The sequence below is a fragment of the Aulonocara stuartgranti genome (assembly GCF_965226115.1).
Source record: "Aulonocara stuartgranti genome assembly, chromosome: 20".
NCBI lineage: Eukaryota > Metazoa > Chordata > Actinopteri > Cichliformes > Cichlidae > Aulonocara > Aulonocara stuartgranti.
Genome location: NC_138956.1, coordinates 3,369,945 through 3,388,977, shown reverse-complemented (window position 1 = coordinate 3,388,977; position 19,033 = coordinate 3,369,945). Strand labels below are relative to the sequence as shown.

Sequence of the window (19,033 nt, the reverse complement as noted above, 5' to 3'; positions counted from 1 at the left end):
AAGCACACATATCATAATTCATTCATTCATTATTCATTCATACACAAACCTACATAAAGTGAAAAGAAGAAGGATAGAGACTGTGATATTGTAAAAACACTGCATTTCTTAAGCACATTGCTTGTTCCTTTTTAACAGGGGTGGGAATTAATTAATGAGAAACTGAGACTGATGCAGAGGGCTGAACCAAAAGGCTAAATTCAGTTCTGCTCAATATTAATTTGATCTCTTTACAAGCTTTTTAGTGCAGACCTCCACAATAGTCCCAGTTTCTCAAGGATCGTATGTATTCCTGTCACACAGGAAAAATCTTTAAAGTCAGAAGTTTACTTGTGATCTGTTTGATGGAGTCAATGGAGCTATCTATTTCAGAAAGATAGAACGCCAAGAAACAGAACTAATATACAAATTAGCTTAAAGAAAACAAGTAAAAATTATATAGAATAAGAGAAATGTCAAAGGGCTCACTTTTATTGGTTAATAATATTGAGCTGTATTTTATAAGACATATTTAGGCTTAAAGGAAACCTTTATTATCACAGTGAATAGGAAACTGATGTTTTCTATTCCTGTTCTACGAACAGACACTGATTGATGCCTATAGACTCAATAGCTGTTTAATTGATAAATTGGCAAGAAAGTGTTGTAATGAAAATGAACAGATGTTTAATGTGGTGTATCTCCTCAGTCATCTCTGCGAGCAGTGAGTTGCCTTATCTTTTCCTCTCTGTGAGGGCTAATAATTCCTTTAACAGGCTCCGTGTTGCTGCCTCATTAAGGACAGAGTAAATTCATGACAGGATGATGGCGGATTACTGTCATCTCCCATTAATGCAACCCTGATCTCAGATCTTGGTTATTGTTCAGAAAAATTATAAACACAGGCAAGTAAAAGAAAAACGTGTAACCTTATTATAAGCACAAGAGAAGGGATTTTTTTAATTAATGTTTTGATATTGGTAATAAAATAGCTGCTCTAATAAGCACATTATTAAATATGATCTATTTGCCATTTATTCTCGTAGATAAAAAAATATAAACAAATGAAGGATGGCTCAAGACTTTTGCATTGTTTAGTAACCACAGGATGAATAGTAAATGATAACCATGTTCCAAATAATATATTGTTACTGGTGCATATGCTTACTACATTGTTTTTCTAACCCTGTGTTAGCCCTGGCAACCTGTCCAGTGTGCATCCGAATTCTTACCCTATCCTCCCCCAAGACCCTAAACTGGATAAGATATCCAGTTAGATTAGATAGATAAGTAGACAGATATCAGTATTGTTATTTGTAGTACACAGAACATTCTGAACTGTGACATTAATAAATAAATTATCACATAGAAGCTGTCATGCTCCATGTATTCTTCTGTTATCATAAAAGCTGATAATCATGACATTACAGAATGAATCACATTATTAAACACACACACACCATTTGTCAGCCAATCACGTCAGCTTAGTGACGAGCTTCCTGGTCACATTTTCTCGTAGGTCCTAGTTTCCTTAATAATGTTTGCTGCCACGCGCTAAACAGAAAGGGCACGGTTACATTAGAAAGCTCAGACACAAGCGGGCAGAATGAAGAGGAGAAACAAATTATCTGACTGTAAAAGGCGGACACACGGCTAGTGTGCTCGGAGCCAGATAAGAAGAGCAACTACAAATGCTATTTACTCCGTGTTACGCCAAGGACGTATGAGGAAGGCAAACACAGGCGTGACTGACAAGAGGAGGCGCAGGGTTTGGGGAACGTCCGTTTTAAATCCTTCAGAGATGTGAATCATGTCTTGACTACAAAAAGATTAGCTTAACTGCAGCAGTACGTCAGATTTAACAACAACAATAACTAAGAACTACAACAACACAGGCCTCCTCCGATGGAGCTCAGTGCTCTTTAATCCAGCCAGAAACCTCCCTGACAGGCAGCGACGAGCTACGGCAAAGGGTGAGGTGTCGAAGTGATCGAGGTGGAGGGGTTGGTGTGGTGGAGATACTTAGGCTAGCTAAATGTTCAAGCTAAATGTGTGCGAGGCTAAGCTAATGTTGCGATATCGCTGCCGCCGCGGTGGAGAATGTCTCAGTGTAAATATCGGCGAGCAGCTGTGATTACGTTTATTCCAGTGCTTCAGTCTCTTCCTCTCTTTCTCTGTTCAACAGGACGCTTTATTCGCGATTGAAGGAATTTATGGGATCACAAGGTAACCCTTTCACCACAAAACAAGTGTCACTCTCAAGTGTTTTTGTTGCGTGTGGCCCCCGCTGTCAGTGGGCTTCCCCCCCCCTCGTGTTGTCGCGCGTGTGACGGGATTAAGTTTCCCTTGTTTACAGTCTGAATTTGGGAACAGCTGATACGTCTTCAGCAGTGCCGCGACGCTGTTATGTTTCTTTCTGAATCCGCTGCAAATAGACGTAGATTAATTTCTCATGCACAGATACACTGCAGGCAAAACACAGCGAGTGCTATGGTGGTTTTATGTGCGTGTGCCTGAGCGCCTAAATTATATAGAAAAGCACAAAACAGCACAGGTGAAAAGACTCCTGCGGCCATGTCTCATTAAAAGATGAATGCTTATGAAAAAGCAACACTTTTTGTTTGAACTTGCTTCTGCTGCTCAAACACTGATGACTTTCATGTGCCTCTCTGTGCAGTTTCCTCTGATGAGATGAGTGTGAGTGCTGGCCAGGGCAGTGATGAGGTGCTGGTTTCACAGGCAGTGTGGGATTACCTGACTGCAGCTGGGCGGCCCTGGCTCATTGACTTCCAGCACAAGCAGGGGATGAGTGCTGGTATCATTAGGCGAGGAGAGAGGGGGGGCTGCTGTGCTGTTCGGCTGCAGCCGGTGGAAGGCTCGAGGAGCGTCGGGGCTGGTGTGATGGATGGACCCATCTCCAGCGAGACGCGAAAAGCTTTCATTGACTTATGCCGTTGTGCCCGCAAAGAAATGAGCAAACAGGAGGGGGGATCCAAGAGGAAGAGGGCTCTGCTGCCCTGTGTGGGAGTCCTGGAGCAGAACGGAGAGGGGAGCCTGCTCCAGCCTCCACCTCCCCAGCCTCGGCGCTCCCAGAGACAGCAGCAGAGGTTAAAGAAGCCTGTTGACGAGGAGGCGTGCGTCATGCTCCACGAGGCTGCCCAGAGGAAAGATGTGGACTCCAGCATGGCTTCCCACGGTGAAACCGAGGACAGTAATACTTGCTCGATCTGCATGGGGGACATAGTGGAGAAGACTACCCTGGAAAAATGTGGCCATTCTTTCTGTCGCTGTTGCCTGGATCAAGCCTTTAAAGTGAAGAAAGCGTGTCCCGTCTGTCGGCTGGTGTATGGGCAGCTGATTGGGAATCAGCCTGCCAATGGCTCGATGATTGTAGAACGAGATCCTGATCTGGAGCTTCCTGGCCATGAAGGCTATGGGTGTATCTGCATCATCTACAGCTTCCCTCCTGGCTTACAGGCGGTGAGTAGATGTGGACAGTAGATGCAACTCAGGGGAAAAAGTTTTAGTAATCATTTGTGTGTGTGTAAAGAAATTTGTTGGACTTATAATTCAGATTGTTAAACATTGTTAATCATTAGAATTCCAGTGAATAATTAAGAATAGGAGTGTATTTATGTAAGAGAGTCTTACTTTGGCATAAAAGAAACCATATTGCACATATGATGACAGTCTCTCTCCTCAGTTTGACTGCGTATATTTACTCTTTCTGTCATGACTGATGTCTCGCTGTTTGACTTTAATGACCTTTAATGTAGCCACAAATTTACAGTTTCCAGAGGGAAGTTCATTAACCTTAAAAGGTTATTCTAAGGATGCAGGATAATCTACATAATAAGGGTCATAATCTCTCCAAAGCCTGTCACGCTAGATTGCATTCAGCTTTTCTGTGTCTTACTGTGTAAACGTCAAACTTGAGCTGAGAAAACATCTGTTGACAACGAAAGTTGGTTTCCACACAGTAGGAAATTTAAACAAGTGTCAATGTCGGAATTCCCCTGAAAAAATAAACTGCACTTTTGTGGGGTTTACCTTCCCAGGAAACAGACGCCAAGTAGAAGGGGTAGAATGTGCCACAGGTGCCTTATCTCTTATCAAATTAAGGTTTAAGATTGTCTTTATTGTTTCCTAAAATCTCTCCTGGATTGAAGAAACTGTCAAAATTACAAAGTAGCTGTAATAGATTATATAAAAAACACATTCCTGCTGTGTGAAATATGGCTAAAAATACAAGACCTGGATGTGTAGCAGTGCCCCAGAACTGAGGCATTTGATTGTTTAAAGCCATTTATGCGTTTATAAGCTCATCACACTTTAACTCTTAATAGCCAGAACATCCCAACCCGGGTGTGCGGTACCCAGGAACAGACCGTGTGGCCTACCTCCCTGACAGCCCTGAGGGGAACCGTGTGCTGGGCCTGCTACGCCGGGCCTTTGAACAGCGCCTTATCTTCACCATCGGTACCTCCATGACTACGGGCATGCAAAACGTCATCACCTGGAATGACATTCACCACAAGACCTCAATATGGGGCGGGCCACGCTGGTATGTACTCACTTTCAGCTGGAGGTGAACAGTTAGTGACGCATCTCATCCATGTTCTTGACAGAGATGTGCTGTCAGTTGTTGCCACTATTACTTGAGCTTGAACTCATACCGGCGCAGTGATGGCTTTTTATTCCTTCTTACAGTTTCGGCTATCCTGACCCCACGTACTTGGTGCGAGTGACAGAGGAGCTCAGAGAGAAGGGCATCACAGCGGACTGATGGCAGGAAAGCGACAGGCTCTTCCAGGATTTTGTAGGACTTTCTGATTGTCCTTGCGGTGGACATGACTCAGCTCCAGGTTTTGCTCTTGAGACTGCCCGTCTCTTAAAAGATGACTGAAGACAAAGACCTCAGCAAACAGGAGTCTAATGCTGCAGCAGAGCCCATATCATTCCACTAGTTCACTTCCTCAGTTTGCTCATTTTCAGTTTATCCCAGTGCTACACGTGGAAGAAAATACTCGGGAGTGCAGTGCATCCTTGTATTACAGCTTCCACTGTTGGCAGCAGGGACTGATTTGTGACGCACATATTTAAGAGCATTGTGATTTGTTGGAATTCATGGTACTTAATATTGTTTAGGAAATCTTAAGTTTAATGTTAACGTTTATGTTATATTAATGTGTATTTCTTCTCTGGGGATCATCTTATTTCTTATATAAGCAGACATATTTTGTTGAATTGCCCCCCCTCCCCCCCAGAAATGTTTGTTGAGTTGTTACTAATTCCACGTTATAAGGTCAGTACATGGCTCATGTCGCAAGGATAGCACTGCTTCTATAAACTGAATTAATTTTCTGAAGATGTTGCAATCTAAAGCACTCACAGGCACTTTGGTAAGGAAGTATGTTTTTCACTTAAGTAGAAATAACGGTTTTTGCTTCCTCTTTTGAGAGTGCTCGGGGCAAACCCCTACAAAGTGGCTACAAGGTGATGTCAATTGCTTCATTCGTGTGTCTTCTTCACCCTTCATTCATTTTCGCTTAAACAGGAAGAATGTTAAATGATGTCTCATAGCAGCACCTTTTTAACTTGCATTTGGACTTCCCACTGGGTTTTTCCCATTGGTCACGCTGGTTATTTCAAGATGTCTCCCAAGTGTTGAACCCATTACATCAGTTGTAAGTAATGTGCTACTCTGATTACCAGATTTATGACGATGTCAAATATCAAGGGCATATAGACCAGTTAAACCAAATCGTAGGCACAAAAGCTCTTTAAATATCCATGCCTCTGTTCCTGTCAAACTGGGAGGTTTGCCTGCTAATCTTCTCATTTAAAATGAGGTAACTGTTTTCAATTAATTTATCTAAATAAGTACTCTAAAATACACGGTGGAGAGAGAGAAAAAAGAAATTGTGCGAGAACAGTAATTCTAATTTAGGCTGGGATATTGATCTCATTTTGTTGTGCCTTTCTTACATTGATCTTTTGATTTAAAAAAAAAAAAATCAAGCATGATGTTCCTGATGGATAGTACATAGGTTTGGGCTTATTTTGATGTTAGTTAATAGGCAAGCAGCATTATGTTTGTAGCTATACTATCTGGCTTTCAGTGCAAATGCTACACAGCTCATGAAGATATGTATACTAACGCTAATAATGTTATTAGCTTCACCATAAACATTCTTGTACTCCAAATGCTGGAAAACCCCTCAGAACCGATCAGTCTATATGTGTGAAAGTGATTTGCTAAGTGCAGTAACTTGCTTGGCTAGCGGCCACTTTAGTTAATTTAGGTCAGATCCGTTCATCAGATACTTTCATTTTGTTGTCATTCCCTTTATTTTAGTTAAGGGACCAACTGAGATATTTTTGGGACACAGGATTGTAGTTTACTAAAGCTACTGTGCAAACATTTCTATGCATTACACAACTAAGGAGGAGCCCGAGGAGAGGCGATAAGTGTGAGAAGTGACATGTATTACACATTGATTGTGAAGGAAACGTTTGAGTTATGCTTTTCTAATTGTGTTGACTCTTGTACTTTGTTCAAAATAATGTGCTTTACATTTTAATACTTGAATAAAGAGTTATGTTTGGATATTCACTGTCGACCCTAAATAAAAAAGATGCGTCATAGGCAACTTGATCTCAAGCTAGTGATGATTTGTTAGGCACGAGTCCAGATTACTGCCTCTAATCATGCTTGTTATAGAAATTTTTTACAACCCCTGGAAACCAAACTTCTATCCTCTTTATACCATCTAATGCTTTAATAGTGGCACTGCTTTAAAAACACTTCTACAACTTGATTGGCTATTTTTTCAGTTGCGGTTGTTTGAATATTGAACTTCACTGTAGTGAAGTTGAACATGTACACAGTCCTCAGTGAAAAACACTTGTAGGTATCCTATAATTTCACAAATAAGAACCGCAGTTTACAAGAGGATAAGCACAATGGTTATACCAGTATTATCAACTTGTAAAAGGAAGAATTACATAATGGATCCCCACTGGTAGCTGTATGCATTTTAACTTTATGGCTCAGCAGTCATTCAACAACTTAGTGTTTGGCTGAATGAGTAATCAGAGTTCACCACCTGTTTGAGTGCATTTTGAATCTTTTTTCTGCAGAACATGAATTGCTTTTGGAAAAAGCTGAATTGCAACCTGTCTTTCAGTTATGAAACAGTCAGATACTAAAGTTGTAAATTCAAACTAATTCTTACAAATACTGTATAATAACTTTGTAACTAAGTACCTGCGGTCTTTACAGACACGCTTTCACTCTAGTAGTTATACAAAGGCACTTGCTACTGGGGTGTGTGCATTGCAGCAGTGTTTAGATGGGTAGACCCAAAGACTTGTAAGTAAAGCACTGCATTGTAATGTGACCAAAGCTGACTTCCTGTTTAGTGGTTTTCTAATATTATTGTGGATAATTGGGGTATATTGATGCAGGCCTATACATTATTTGTATTTTTATTTTACAAGCTTTACCATGTAACCAGATGTCTGTGAGGTTGCATGACAGGACCCCAGACAGCCCACTTAGATGCACTCAACATTGCAATACAATACTTATTTTCAGAACACCATGCTTTTGCTTGTGACCCCCCCCCCCCCCCCCCCCCATCTTATATCATAGATTAAAATACAATTGTGATTGATAGGTATATATTCATCTTTCAGTGGACCTAAGTAATTAGAGCAGGGATATACGCTTAATATATCCAAATTGGATCAGTGTAGCCCAAACTGTCTCTGAGTAACTGAGATAGGTGAAAAAACATGTCTCAACTGTCCCCACTCATCTTTTATAAATTTTTATTTTATTTTTTTTTAACTGAAAGGTGAGCCATGGTATGTCAGAATAGGACTGGGCTAGAGTAAAAGGCAGTCTACAGTATTGCCACTTCAAAGTAGAACAGAGAACAGTTGTATATTATTATGCTAATCTTATACAGTAAAGTTCATCACTGCGATAATATTCTATTAAAAATGTGCCTTTTGGTGTCAATGTCAGTGAAAGTGATAAATTATGATTAGGTTCTTTAGCACAGGGTCCCGAGTTTGCATCACTTCCTAGTACATGGCCGTGCATCATCCAGTTGAGACGAAGCACACGCACTTTCGTCATTCGTCCTCATTTCTACGTCACAAATCTATCTGCGTTCATACGGGAGAAAATGGAAAATTCATTGAACAACCAGCAGCTTGTTCTTAAAATAATTATTTATTAACTTATTATTAATTTTTTTTTTAAACAGCCATTTGCATGGAAAAAATTCAGGGGGAGAGAGGACTTCTCTCCCATCAGTGTGCATTATGGGATCCAGGCGGAAGTAACTCCTAGCATTATTATTTTATACTGGTCGGAAAGCTCGTATCCCAGGTCCCCAGACTGTCACATTTCATTTGCATGCGTAGTGTCTGCCTTTTACATGTGTTCAATAGCGTGTGTCAGTGTGCGACATACGCTTCATGTTAAATATATGTCCACTAGAGGTCAGTGTTGCCTCTCTGGATTAATATTGATAAAATGGATGCTGTGGGGGGTTGTATGGTATCGCCTGTAGTGAAAAAATACAAAATATAAATTGCTCACATTGTTTTATGGTGACATTGGAATGTTTTGGGAAGTGTATTTTCTGCATGCTTATGTGGCAGCTACTGCAGAGAGTTTATATTAGCTGCCCACAACTTGGTTGTATAGGAACTAAAGCATGACAGCAACATCCTGTGAATGTTTTATTATTTACCACCAAAATTAGACTGTAATAATGTTTTTAATAATGTGCTCTAATGCTATTTATAACTTTTAATTATTAATGATCATGGCCAGACTCTGCCAGGCATATTATCTAGGATAACTTTTTTTTTTTTTTTTTTTTAAATATTCCTGATTTCTGATTATATTCAGTGAAATGCACTCAGGGGTGATTTGTGACGGAAGGATAGCAGCAAGAATGAAAGGGAGATGTATGGTTTGGAGACAATGGTGCTGACAAAAAAGACAGGAGGCCAAGTTGGAGGTACCAGAGCAGAAGATTTTCATTGGGGGCGACCAGATCGGGTTGAGCAGTTTAGAGACAAAGTTAGAGAAAGGGAGGCTGAGATGGTTTGGGCATGTGCAGAGGAGTGGAGGGGGAAAAGAGAAAGCTCCCAGAGGTGTTTCTAACACTGCCGCATTTTACCACTGTCACTGTGCATGTTTGCATAAGTGGGCCATAGGCACAGTGCAGTAAAAAAGTGTCCCCCCACTTCCTGATTTATGTTTTGCATATTTGTAACACGAATCTGTTTCAGATCATCAAACAAATTTTAATATTAAGGAAAGATAACCTGAGTAAAGACATCAGGAGCATTTTCCCTTAATAAATGATGTCATTGTTTAAAAATTGTATTCAAAAATAAAAGTTATGTGATAATCTCAATACTGTAAGTGTGACCAATATGCAAAAATAAATATGGGAGATAATATGTTTTCACAGCCCTGTATCCTATGCCCTACTCATGTTAACATGCATCAGAATATAAACGCCCCAAAAAAGTAAAACACTGATGTTTTTGTGATATGGAATTTTAAGTTTGAAATAATAATCTAAATGCTGTAAGTTAAATGCATTTATGCATTTTATATATTGTATTTTTTCTTACTCCTTTGGCAAATTAATCAGACTAAAAAAAGGAGAGAGAAACTTACTTTAGGTATGCAGTTCCACAGGTTTGTGAACAAGTGGGAGACCGCTGGATATTTTATGAGGGAAGAGGGAGAGGAGTGAGGGTATGTGGTGTTGTTGGAGGGAAGAGAATACAGGAAGATGCAGAAGAGGGCATCATTTAACGTGCTGATTCTTTCCCTGTTTTAAAGACATAGCTTCCTGGCTTTTACCCCTCTGGTCCACTAGAGGGTAACACTCTTCTCAGAGAAGGCTGAGCGATGGCGTCTGCTTGGTATGCAGCATGCCCACGGTCCTGCAGCACCCGCTTCATTGCCCAAGATCAGTGAGTGGAGCCGAGCATCTGCTACATTTATTAACTCTGTTTCTGCTGGGCACGGGGGCAGTTTTACCCACAGCAGCTGGCATTTTACATTTGACATAAAGTGGGGATATCACCTTGTGTTTGACCACACTGACCCCACAGTCTCTGGTGGGAGTGTAAATACTGTTGAAGCTGAGTGGTGGTAGTTACACGAGGAGATGACACGGCTCTGTCAAAAGGTTAAAGACAAAACAAACAAACAAACAAAAAACAGAAGAGATCATTTCTGGGATGTTCTTTTTAATCGCACTATTTTGTTTCCAGTGCCATCTGTTGTCACATATTAAAAGGAAAACTAATGTCCAAGCAATCATTAGCAAAAACAAATTAAAACAAATAGCAAAATATAAGGTTTTACATATGAATATATATTTTTGTTGTCTGACCAGGGGATGTTTGGTCTAAAGCAAGAGTCCATAAAGAACACGGATGGACAACATCATCAGCAAAATCAATAATAAATCCCAATTTCACAATACAAATCCCAGTTGTCCAGATTTGCCTTTCACTGGTCTGACCAGCTCCCATTCACCAAGTACAAATATTCACCTGGTCTTTTTCCCAGTAGAAATACTTAGTTGAGGAAATACATTAACCTTTATTCCTGTGAGAAAGAGGGAAGATGTAATGAGGTGGAATTACTGGGCTTGGCCTCTTTAACGCTTTGCTGTAAGTGTCTGGGGGCATTTCTGTGGCCTAGGATCTCAGGGCATCTGCTGCTCTCACAAAGCAGACCAGGACCCATCTGCTCAAACTTCCCTACCATCCCTACCTCACTTCTCTTCATCTCTCCCACAATTAATCTGTGAAATCCATACAGTTTTCTCCATCATTATTCTTTTAATCATTTTATTCTTTTAGTTTATATATATATAGATATTTATTTCCACACACTTACTGAAAATGTGTGCATTTCATTTTGTATTGATTATTATTACATCTATGCATTGCCTGTTACATAGTAACAAGCATTTTTTTGGTATTACTATATACAAGCTGGGAAACTAACTTGTATGTGAGAATGACTAGTCTATACAGGCAGCAATATGCACTGAAAATAAAACAAACATGTCTACTGCAGTGTTTGTTTTCAGTTCAGTGGATGTAACCTACATTTTAACGTGGAGTATTCCATGTGAATAAATTTCATAAGAAGCCATCCTCCCGACATAATGCCTCCAGGCTGTGCTGTTTAAATGTAAAGTGTGTTGTTGCTTAAACTGAAACAAAGTGCCACAGACCCTCCAGTTTTTGTTTTAGTGAGGTTACTGGAGCAGGTTTTATATTAAAAATGAATGATTATTTGTCCCTCTCTACAGGTATTTCCCATCCCCGTCAGTCCATCTGGTCCATCTGGGCATCACAGAATAGGGGATGCTGCAGAAATGTAATGATAGCTATAAATATGTGTCAGTAATTTTGCAGAGCAATATTGTGAATGGACTAAAAATCCATTAATATAAATACAGACTGGCAAGAGTTATTATAAAATGAATTGGTAACTGAAAATAAGCTCTACACAGTTGTATTAGGACAACTTGATTTAAATTTTTTTTGCCTCTTCAAGACACTGAAAGTAACACCAAGACTGCTGATTCCATGTCCATGACTAGACTGCAGCTCAGGGAGGCATCTAGAAGGTGTTTATATCCATTAGATGAGAGATGTGCAGCTTTTCTTGCACTAGACATGATAAGAAAACCACTATGTGACAATGCATAGCTGTTGTTTCTGCCCTTTCTGCCCACTGTGCTCCTTAATTAGAGTGTCTGTGACTGTGGGGAGAACCCTGGCACATCGCCTGCCTGTCTGCTTGCCTGCCTGCCCATCCTCTCAGCCTCTGGTGCTAGCCACCCAATCACAGAGCTACCTGTGCAGAGTACCCTATTCTGCTTCCCCCTTCACTTTAATAAGGATCTTCCCCAGATGTAACCTTTTGAAGCTATATTTTCATATCTTCTACCAGTTTTGTCTTTTAGTGCCAAAATTGACAGAGATAAAGATTTAAATAGTAAAGGTTTTTTTAAAACAGAAATTCTATACTCAAATTACAAAACACCAACAATGAAATCTGAGTGTGTTTGCGTATGTTAGGTAAATGGACAGGAGGAGGCTGAGGAGGCATCTGTCTCCACACACACTCTTTGTGTGACAGAATGTCATCCCACACTGCTGACACGCTCATTCACTGTGCCTCGGGCTCTTTGCTTAAGAACAGCAAAGTGAAGGTGGGTGTGTGGGTGCTTGTGCTTCTGCACCTTTTGTCTGCGCGCCCTTCACTGTGTCTGTGCATACAGTATGAACAGATATACACCCATGAATGCACGAGCATTTGTGTGTGTACAAACCACGAGACACATTCTTACATTTTGTTTTCTGATTTACTGTCGGGGTTACATGACGTTTTGCATGCCTGTATTGGCAGAACAGATCCTGCGATTTTAAAAAAGTAACTCTGACAGATTTACTGACTTACTTCACTGACGGGACACAACAGCAGCGCTGGCACCAGTTGGGGTCTTTGGCTGGGCGTCAACGTCACAGATTGAAGGAACTGCTCAAGCTGTTCTTCATTAGCAACAGCTGAGTTTGACTGAGATACAGGAATACAGCTCCATCATCTGCCCTCTGTTAGAGAAGTTTAAACATGGCTCAGTAATCACCTCTCCAAGCGGAGTTGTTCAGGATCTATTCTTATTCATTAAACTGCAATGACTGGCTGTACAATGAATGGGAAGTATTCATCTGAAGCCAAGCAAAGTAAGTACAGCCTTGGATATATACTTTCAAGGCACATTAAGGAATATCACAGCCTTTTGTTGCCCTTCCTGTCTGAATACTCAGCCTTGGCCATTCATTCTCAGACTGCTTCATGTAACACTGGTAAGCTTTGGCTGTCATGACAACTAATATGACCTTTCTATCATTTTACAAACAGCAATCTTAACCAAGGCGTGACTTTCTTTTGAACATGTGCAACAGCTGTTTGGAGCTTTTGGCACATTAATGGAAAAATTGGATCCGCTCGTGACAAAAACTGGCATTCACCATTGTGGAGACTCTGACCCCATCTTGTCTCCACAGGTGTTAAAAGACTCAGAGGTATTTTGGGTTTCATTACATTTTAATTAGAGTTTGTGTCCAGATGGATCTAAACTGAATGTAACCCACACTCAGACTTTGGAGTCGTGCATCTTAATTCACAAAAAAACCCTCAGTTTGGCTTTCAACAACTTCAAAAAGTGACTGGAGAGTATAGTTTGTAAAATGCACCCGGGGGTAAGAGCGAAACATGTGTATGGATTTAATCACATATATTTACATTTGTAGACTGCAGTAGTACAATTAAAGTAATTAGAGCTAGCTTGTTTTCCAGAGAACTGCCAGACTGCGGTGTGATGATTGCAAAAAGAATCGAGATTAACCACAATCCTATGGACAAGCTGTTCAGGCTTCACAAATTAAATATATACGCTCTAAATATAAACATGGACTTGCTCAAGAAAAAAAAAAGACTGTGCTTGCACAACTGTATTTATATTGTGCCAAAGTGTAGGCTGCTGCAGCTGAGTCCAGTCGACTGTGGGCCACACAATGATTTCATCTGCTAATAAGTCATGTAACGCTTTCTTGTACTGTAAGTCCTCGGTGTGCATCCGTGCAGAGATCTGATGGAGATCCAAAGCAGGTGAGAACTATCAGACACTAATTGGTGGTTTTCAAAGGTTCAGTTTGGGAATATAAGAAAATCCTTGCGGTTATGAAGCAGGAAACTTATTTCACCTGCGGTTTGTTGACGTAGAGATGTCACACATTAAGAGGGCTCGGCAGGAGTTCTTACAATTAGCAAAGCGAACAGCTGCTTCTTAGAGCAACAAACAGCTCGCTCAGCAGTTCAAGTGTTGAATCAGAGCAAACAGAAAAATTAATCGTGTGAGATAATTATAGCAAGTGCTGCTGTGCTCCTATTACAGCATGCGTTCCTAGAATGCATACATCATGTAAGAAGCATTCTGAGTCTTATAAAACAAGCATATTTTTTAAATCCACAATAGAACTGCAAACAGTGCTTGTCTTGTTATAGACTGCCAACGATCCCATGAAATAACAGTGTGGCAAGATTCACTAGTAAACATGGCATTCACTAACAAGTCCTTCTAACACTGTGTAACCCAAAAGCAAACACACGTTAAGGACCAGAAAGATTTACTAGCATGAAAATATTTGTTTTTTTACATTTCAAGCAATATGTTTGTGAAGTGACAGTAATTACACGCAACAGTAGTTAAACACAATGATCTATAAATATTTTGTCTCCCCCTAAGAGCTTTTTTTTTTAACATTAGAGGCCAAGCTGGTAATTAGAGAGACGGAAAAGATGGAGACAGTGAGGGTTTAAGTATTGCCTGTGTGGCATACTGATCCATGTTACAAAGGTGCCTCTGCAGTCAGGATGAAGGCTAAAAGAACAGCGTCTGGAAGGAAACGAATATTCATTTTCCAAACACCCCCCCACCCCCCTCAAGCAGCTGGGAATCAAAAACCCAGAAATATGTGAGGAAGAAGAAACAGAGGAAAAAGAAGAAACAGCTTTCAGGGGGAGGGCGCAGACAGATGGCGGATGAAAATCCTCAGCGGGAATATCTTTGGAGCTGATGTGTTGCATAGTAACAGACTGCATTCCAGTATCTAGACAATGCACTGATCTAAAACTTCTCTTTTATCTCCGAGTACTTTTAAAGGTGATGATTCATACCCAGACACGGAAGCAGTCTCTATTTGTGATGGTCATCAGGATTTTGATTGCATAATAGGGACAAAGAGTGGGAAGCAAGAACAATACAAGAAAGTAGAGACATACAGATAGAGTGGCTGAATATTTACTCAGCCACTCTCTATACCATCACGGATTGCGTTTAATAAGGTTCAGCGTGTAAGAATGTAGAGTTTCAAAGTGTTTTTGTTCCAGGATGTTAGGATATTATATCATATTATTATAAATCTGATTTGTGATTGAACCCTGTTTTATTTGATACATTAATTTTTTGTAACCTCTACATCATCACTGTTTCATTTTTTAAACCCTAACCCGTCTACATCAAACCCAACCCAGTGCTTGTTGTCGAGCTGCAGAAGGTCAAGTTTGTGAAGTGACACTTTTTCACTTGCATATCTTAGAAACGTGAGGCTGAGCTAGCTTGCAGGACTATTCATAATGTATACTTCCTTTTTTCATAGGTTTCATACCAGTAGGTTGAGTTTTCTAACATGACTCTAGCTTGGCTAGTTTTAGTTTCTTTTGGATGCTGCCAGGCAGCAAAGACCTCTTCACATTGCTCTGCTTATGTAATCTACATCGCCTCTATGCCTCACTTGCCCCTTTGGGTCAGTACAGGCAAGAACATCTCTCTAGTATGTGTATTCTCTGTGATTTACAGCTCCCGTGTCACTAAAGATCAATGTCATTGCTCTCCTCAGTGCTTCTCTTGGATACGCCCCTTCTTCTTGAACACTACAGTGACCCTATCCATTTCAGCAGGGGTTTTATATTGCAGTTCTTTATTTAGAGTCCTCTTCATTTGGAAGTAAAATTGAGATGAGACTAAATCTGGCGAAAATACTGAACCCCCTCTGCACCCATCCTCGCTGTTGGACTTGTTTCAGATCCCATCTCCCATCTCCTTATTTTTCTTTGCCCTACCCCCAACAGAAGCAGGAGAGTTGATGCTCAGTGGGAGAGCCCTCTGGTCCCATGTGCATCTTCAAATAAGCTGCACACACACCTCACAGTCCCCCAGACCACTAAAAGCACAGACTCCCGCCTGTAGCTATATTTCCCTAAGTGGAGCACACAAAAATGAGCAGAGTGCTGCCTGCAGTATGTTCGGCCTTCCCTTCACTAACACTTCTACGATAGCTGCAGGGACCTTAAGGATAACAGTTGCACAGATGCATTCACATTGCTCACTGGTGGAGATATGCTCTCTTTGGAGGAATGCATGGATCCTTTTAATGACTGCTCATGTTTTCTCTGAGTTAAGAGAGGAGCATTATCCATCATTTAGGCTGCAGAACTGAAAGGGAATCAAAGAAAGTTCCTTGATTTATGCTACTACAGTCGTAGTGACCACTGAGTAAAAAGTAAAACGACAGCGGTGAAAAACAGCAGAGACACAATATGGTGTAATTATAGAGTAATTATTACTGCTGTGCACTCAGTCTGCTGCAGACAAACTAATCTAGCATTTAATCAGCATGAAGGACAAAGCGTCGGTTGCTGTTCATTTCTCCAGATGAGAGGATGGTGCTTTTGGGTGCTGTACCAAATGTCTCCATGTTATTTTGGCTTGTGCAGACACATGCAGGATGTGGCCTGTAGCCAAATCCGCTCTGTGTGTTTGTGCATGATCGTTAAGGGTACAGCTCACTGCTCCTCCCCACCCTGACATGCACAAGCAGTGTCACATTGTGTGCAGCAGAGCACGCCTTGGCCTTTGTGTGCGGTTGCCAAGTGATCACAAAGAAGGGGACAGAGCATGTTTGTGTGTGTGTGTGTTTGCCTGTTTTATATTTTAGATGTGACGATTGTTTGTGGGGAAATCCTCAGTATAAAACTGATGCATCCGTTTTTAAAATGTATTTTATTTGTAATCAACTGCACAAAATTAATCATCACCATTGTTATTTCATCTATTGAAACTTCTTCATCTCCAGTACATACTAGTATATGTATATACTTAAGAATAAACATCCATCCATTGTCATAACTACTGATCCAATTCAGGTTACACACACACACACACACACACACACACACACACACACACACACACACACACACACACACACACACACAGGTTTCAGTGGAAGAAGTTGTGCTTTCCCAGTGTGACCACAGGAAACATTAAACAACTGTTCACATTTGACTGAGCTGATTGGTGGTGTAACTGGGGAAGTAAGGGGTCAAGAGAGAGCTGTAGGGGAGTCACGTTTCTGGTCACAGAGAGAGTTCAGAGTCAGGGGTCACACTAACAGGTGTGGAAGAGCTGGGACATAGCGTTTACTGTGTGCTGAACCTGAAGGTGCACATCTGTTCAGATGTTGTTATGTTTGTAAAATAATGATGTAAAAGGATGTGCTCATAATGAAGTCATGGCTGCAGGGAGGTGGGCACATCCGGGACAGGTCATCAGACTGTAAGAAAAAAAATTGATGGAGAATTATTGGAACTGCTCATTAACAGCAAGATTTTTTTTTCTTTAATGCCTGCAAATTAATTTTAATATTGTTTTTGTTTCCTTCTATGAATAAAAAAGCCTTTTACTTTGAAAGTACATATTTTACTGCCAGATATGTTCAGATAACACATAAGAGGAAGGCAGTATTCACATCCTGCTCCTTTCTTGAACAAAACTGGCTTTATAGGAAATTGATGGGTTTGGATATTCTGGCCCTGCCCTGCACTGCGGCAGAGGCAGAAAATCTGGTGTCTGTAAGTGAGCAAGAGAGGGGAAGGAAAGAGAGAGAGAGCCCACACTGCAGGACTCGACACCTCATCACACCTCATCAGTAATCTAAGATTCTGCACATTTCTGCACAAACAGATGGATACGCACAGTTTTGCTGTTGTGTTCGAGCTCCTTTTTAAAATAATAACAATAATAATAACAAATGTAAAAAATGTAGAAGATTTTAATCTGGTTGTGTACAAACAGGAAGTATAAAGTGACAGGTTACTTCTGGAATGTGTTCTTGTGTCTTTGAAGAGAGTTATCCGAGGACCCAGAACATGATGCTAATGTTACACAACAGCACTGAGGGCTGTCCACTTAGAGCCACATAATTCCTTTCAGATTTCCCTTTCCACCCCCATCCACCCCTACAGAAAAAGTCCTGTCCGGCACGAACATCGATTCATCATCATATACTATAAATATTAGTTCTTAATCCTATTTATTTTGCAGGTTGCACATTACCTTTGAATTTGAGTATATTGCTATCCACCTGCTGGTTCGTCACCATAGCGTCGTTCATTTCATTCATTTCTATATCTCTCATTTGAGAAGATGCTCCTGTTCTTTCCTTTTTTAAGTTGCTTACCTTGTCGGTCTCTGGTGTTTTTGTATTTATAGTCCTTTAGTTGTCAGTTCTTCTGTGTACCCTCTTTTTTTTGTTCTTCTCTCCATGTCTAAGTTTGCCTTTATTCTTCAAATGCTCATTGTTTTATGGACTTAGTGAGGCTACCACCGCTGCCAATGTATGGATGCAAGCATGAATGGTTGTTAATCTCTCTGTATTATCTCTCTGTTTTACTGGTAGCAGGTTTTAGTTCCCTCAAGTTGAGCAGTTAAGAAAATGGATAGACTGATGGTTTTATAGATTTTTGGCTCTTCCACCACCTTTTCATTTGAACTCAAATGTCTGGTTCTTATGTTCAAGAAACACACAGGGCTCTGAAGACAAATCCCTCAGCTGCACAGAATCAGCTCTGAGGGTTAAGATTGCGCACATGCTGTTCATGGAAAATCGCAAGTTACTTCAGATCATTACGCCAAAGAAAGAAATACCTTCACTATATTAGTTCACTTCCGTAACATTTGAGCTACAGCTGCAATTAGCTTAATTTCCCAGCCTAGTATAACAGGGGATTAATGACCCTGATGATACTGTCAGGAGCCTCTTTCAACATGATAAAGCACCCTGCTGTATGGCAAAAACTACTTAGGACTGTTTGAAAAGACAGAGAATGACAAAGAGCACAAGGTGAAGCTCTCAACACATCCCACAGATGATCATTCTCCAATGAGCATTTCCCAGAATGTATTATAAGTAGAAGTATAATCCAGAGAGCCCCCCACTGACAATCTCCAGGATTTCAAACATCTGACTGCTAACATCTTGAAGTCTGATATGTCGAGTCCTTGCCACAGTGGCTTGGAGCTGTTTGGCAGCATGGCTGGTGGACGATATGATGCTGCTTCTCTTTTGAATTTAATTG

At 40.6% G+C, this 19,033-nt stretch overlaps 1 protein-coding gene across 2 annotated transcripts; it reads left to right on the top strand.

The window, feature by feature from the left end:
- Window positions 1-1,458: 1,458 nt before the first annotated feature.
- dtx3 (deltex E3 ubiquitin ligase 3) lies at window positions 1,459-6,595 on the top strand. 2 transcript variants are annotated; one of them, XM_082519140.1, is made up of 5 exons: window positions 1,459-1,952; window positions 2,165-2,205; window positions 2,657-3,459; window positions 4,326-4,543; window positions 4,690-6,595. In XM_082519140.1, exons 2-5 carry the CDS (start codon window positions 2,193-2,195, stop codon window positions 4,763-4,765), a joined length of 1,110 nt encoding a protein of 369 aa, XP_082375266.1. In that variant the 5' UTR covers window positions 1,459-1,952; window positions 2,165-2,192; the 3' UTR covers window positions 4,766-6,595. The 2 variants fall into 2 exon arrangements, with proteins under 2 accessions (XP_082375266.1, XP_082375267.1); XM_082519141.1 differs by lacking the exon at window positions 2,165-2,205.
- Window positions 6,596-19,033: the final 12,438 nt, after the last annotated feature.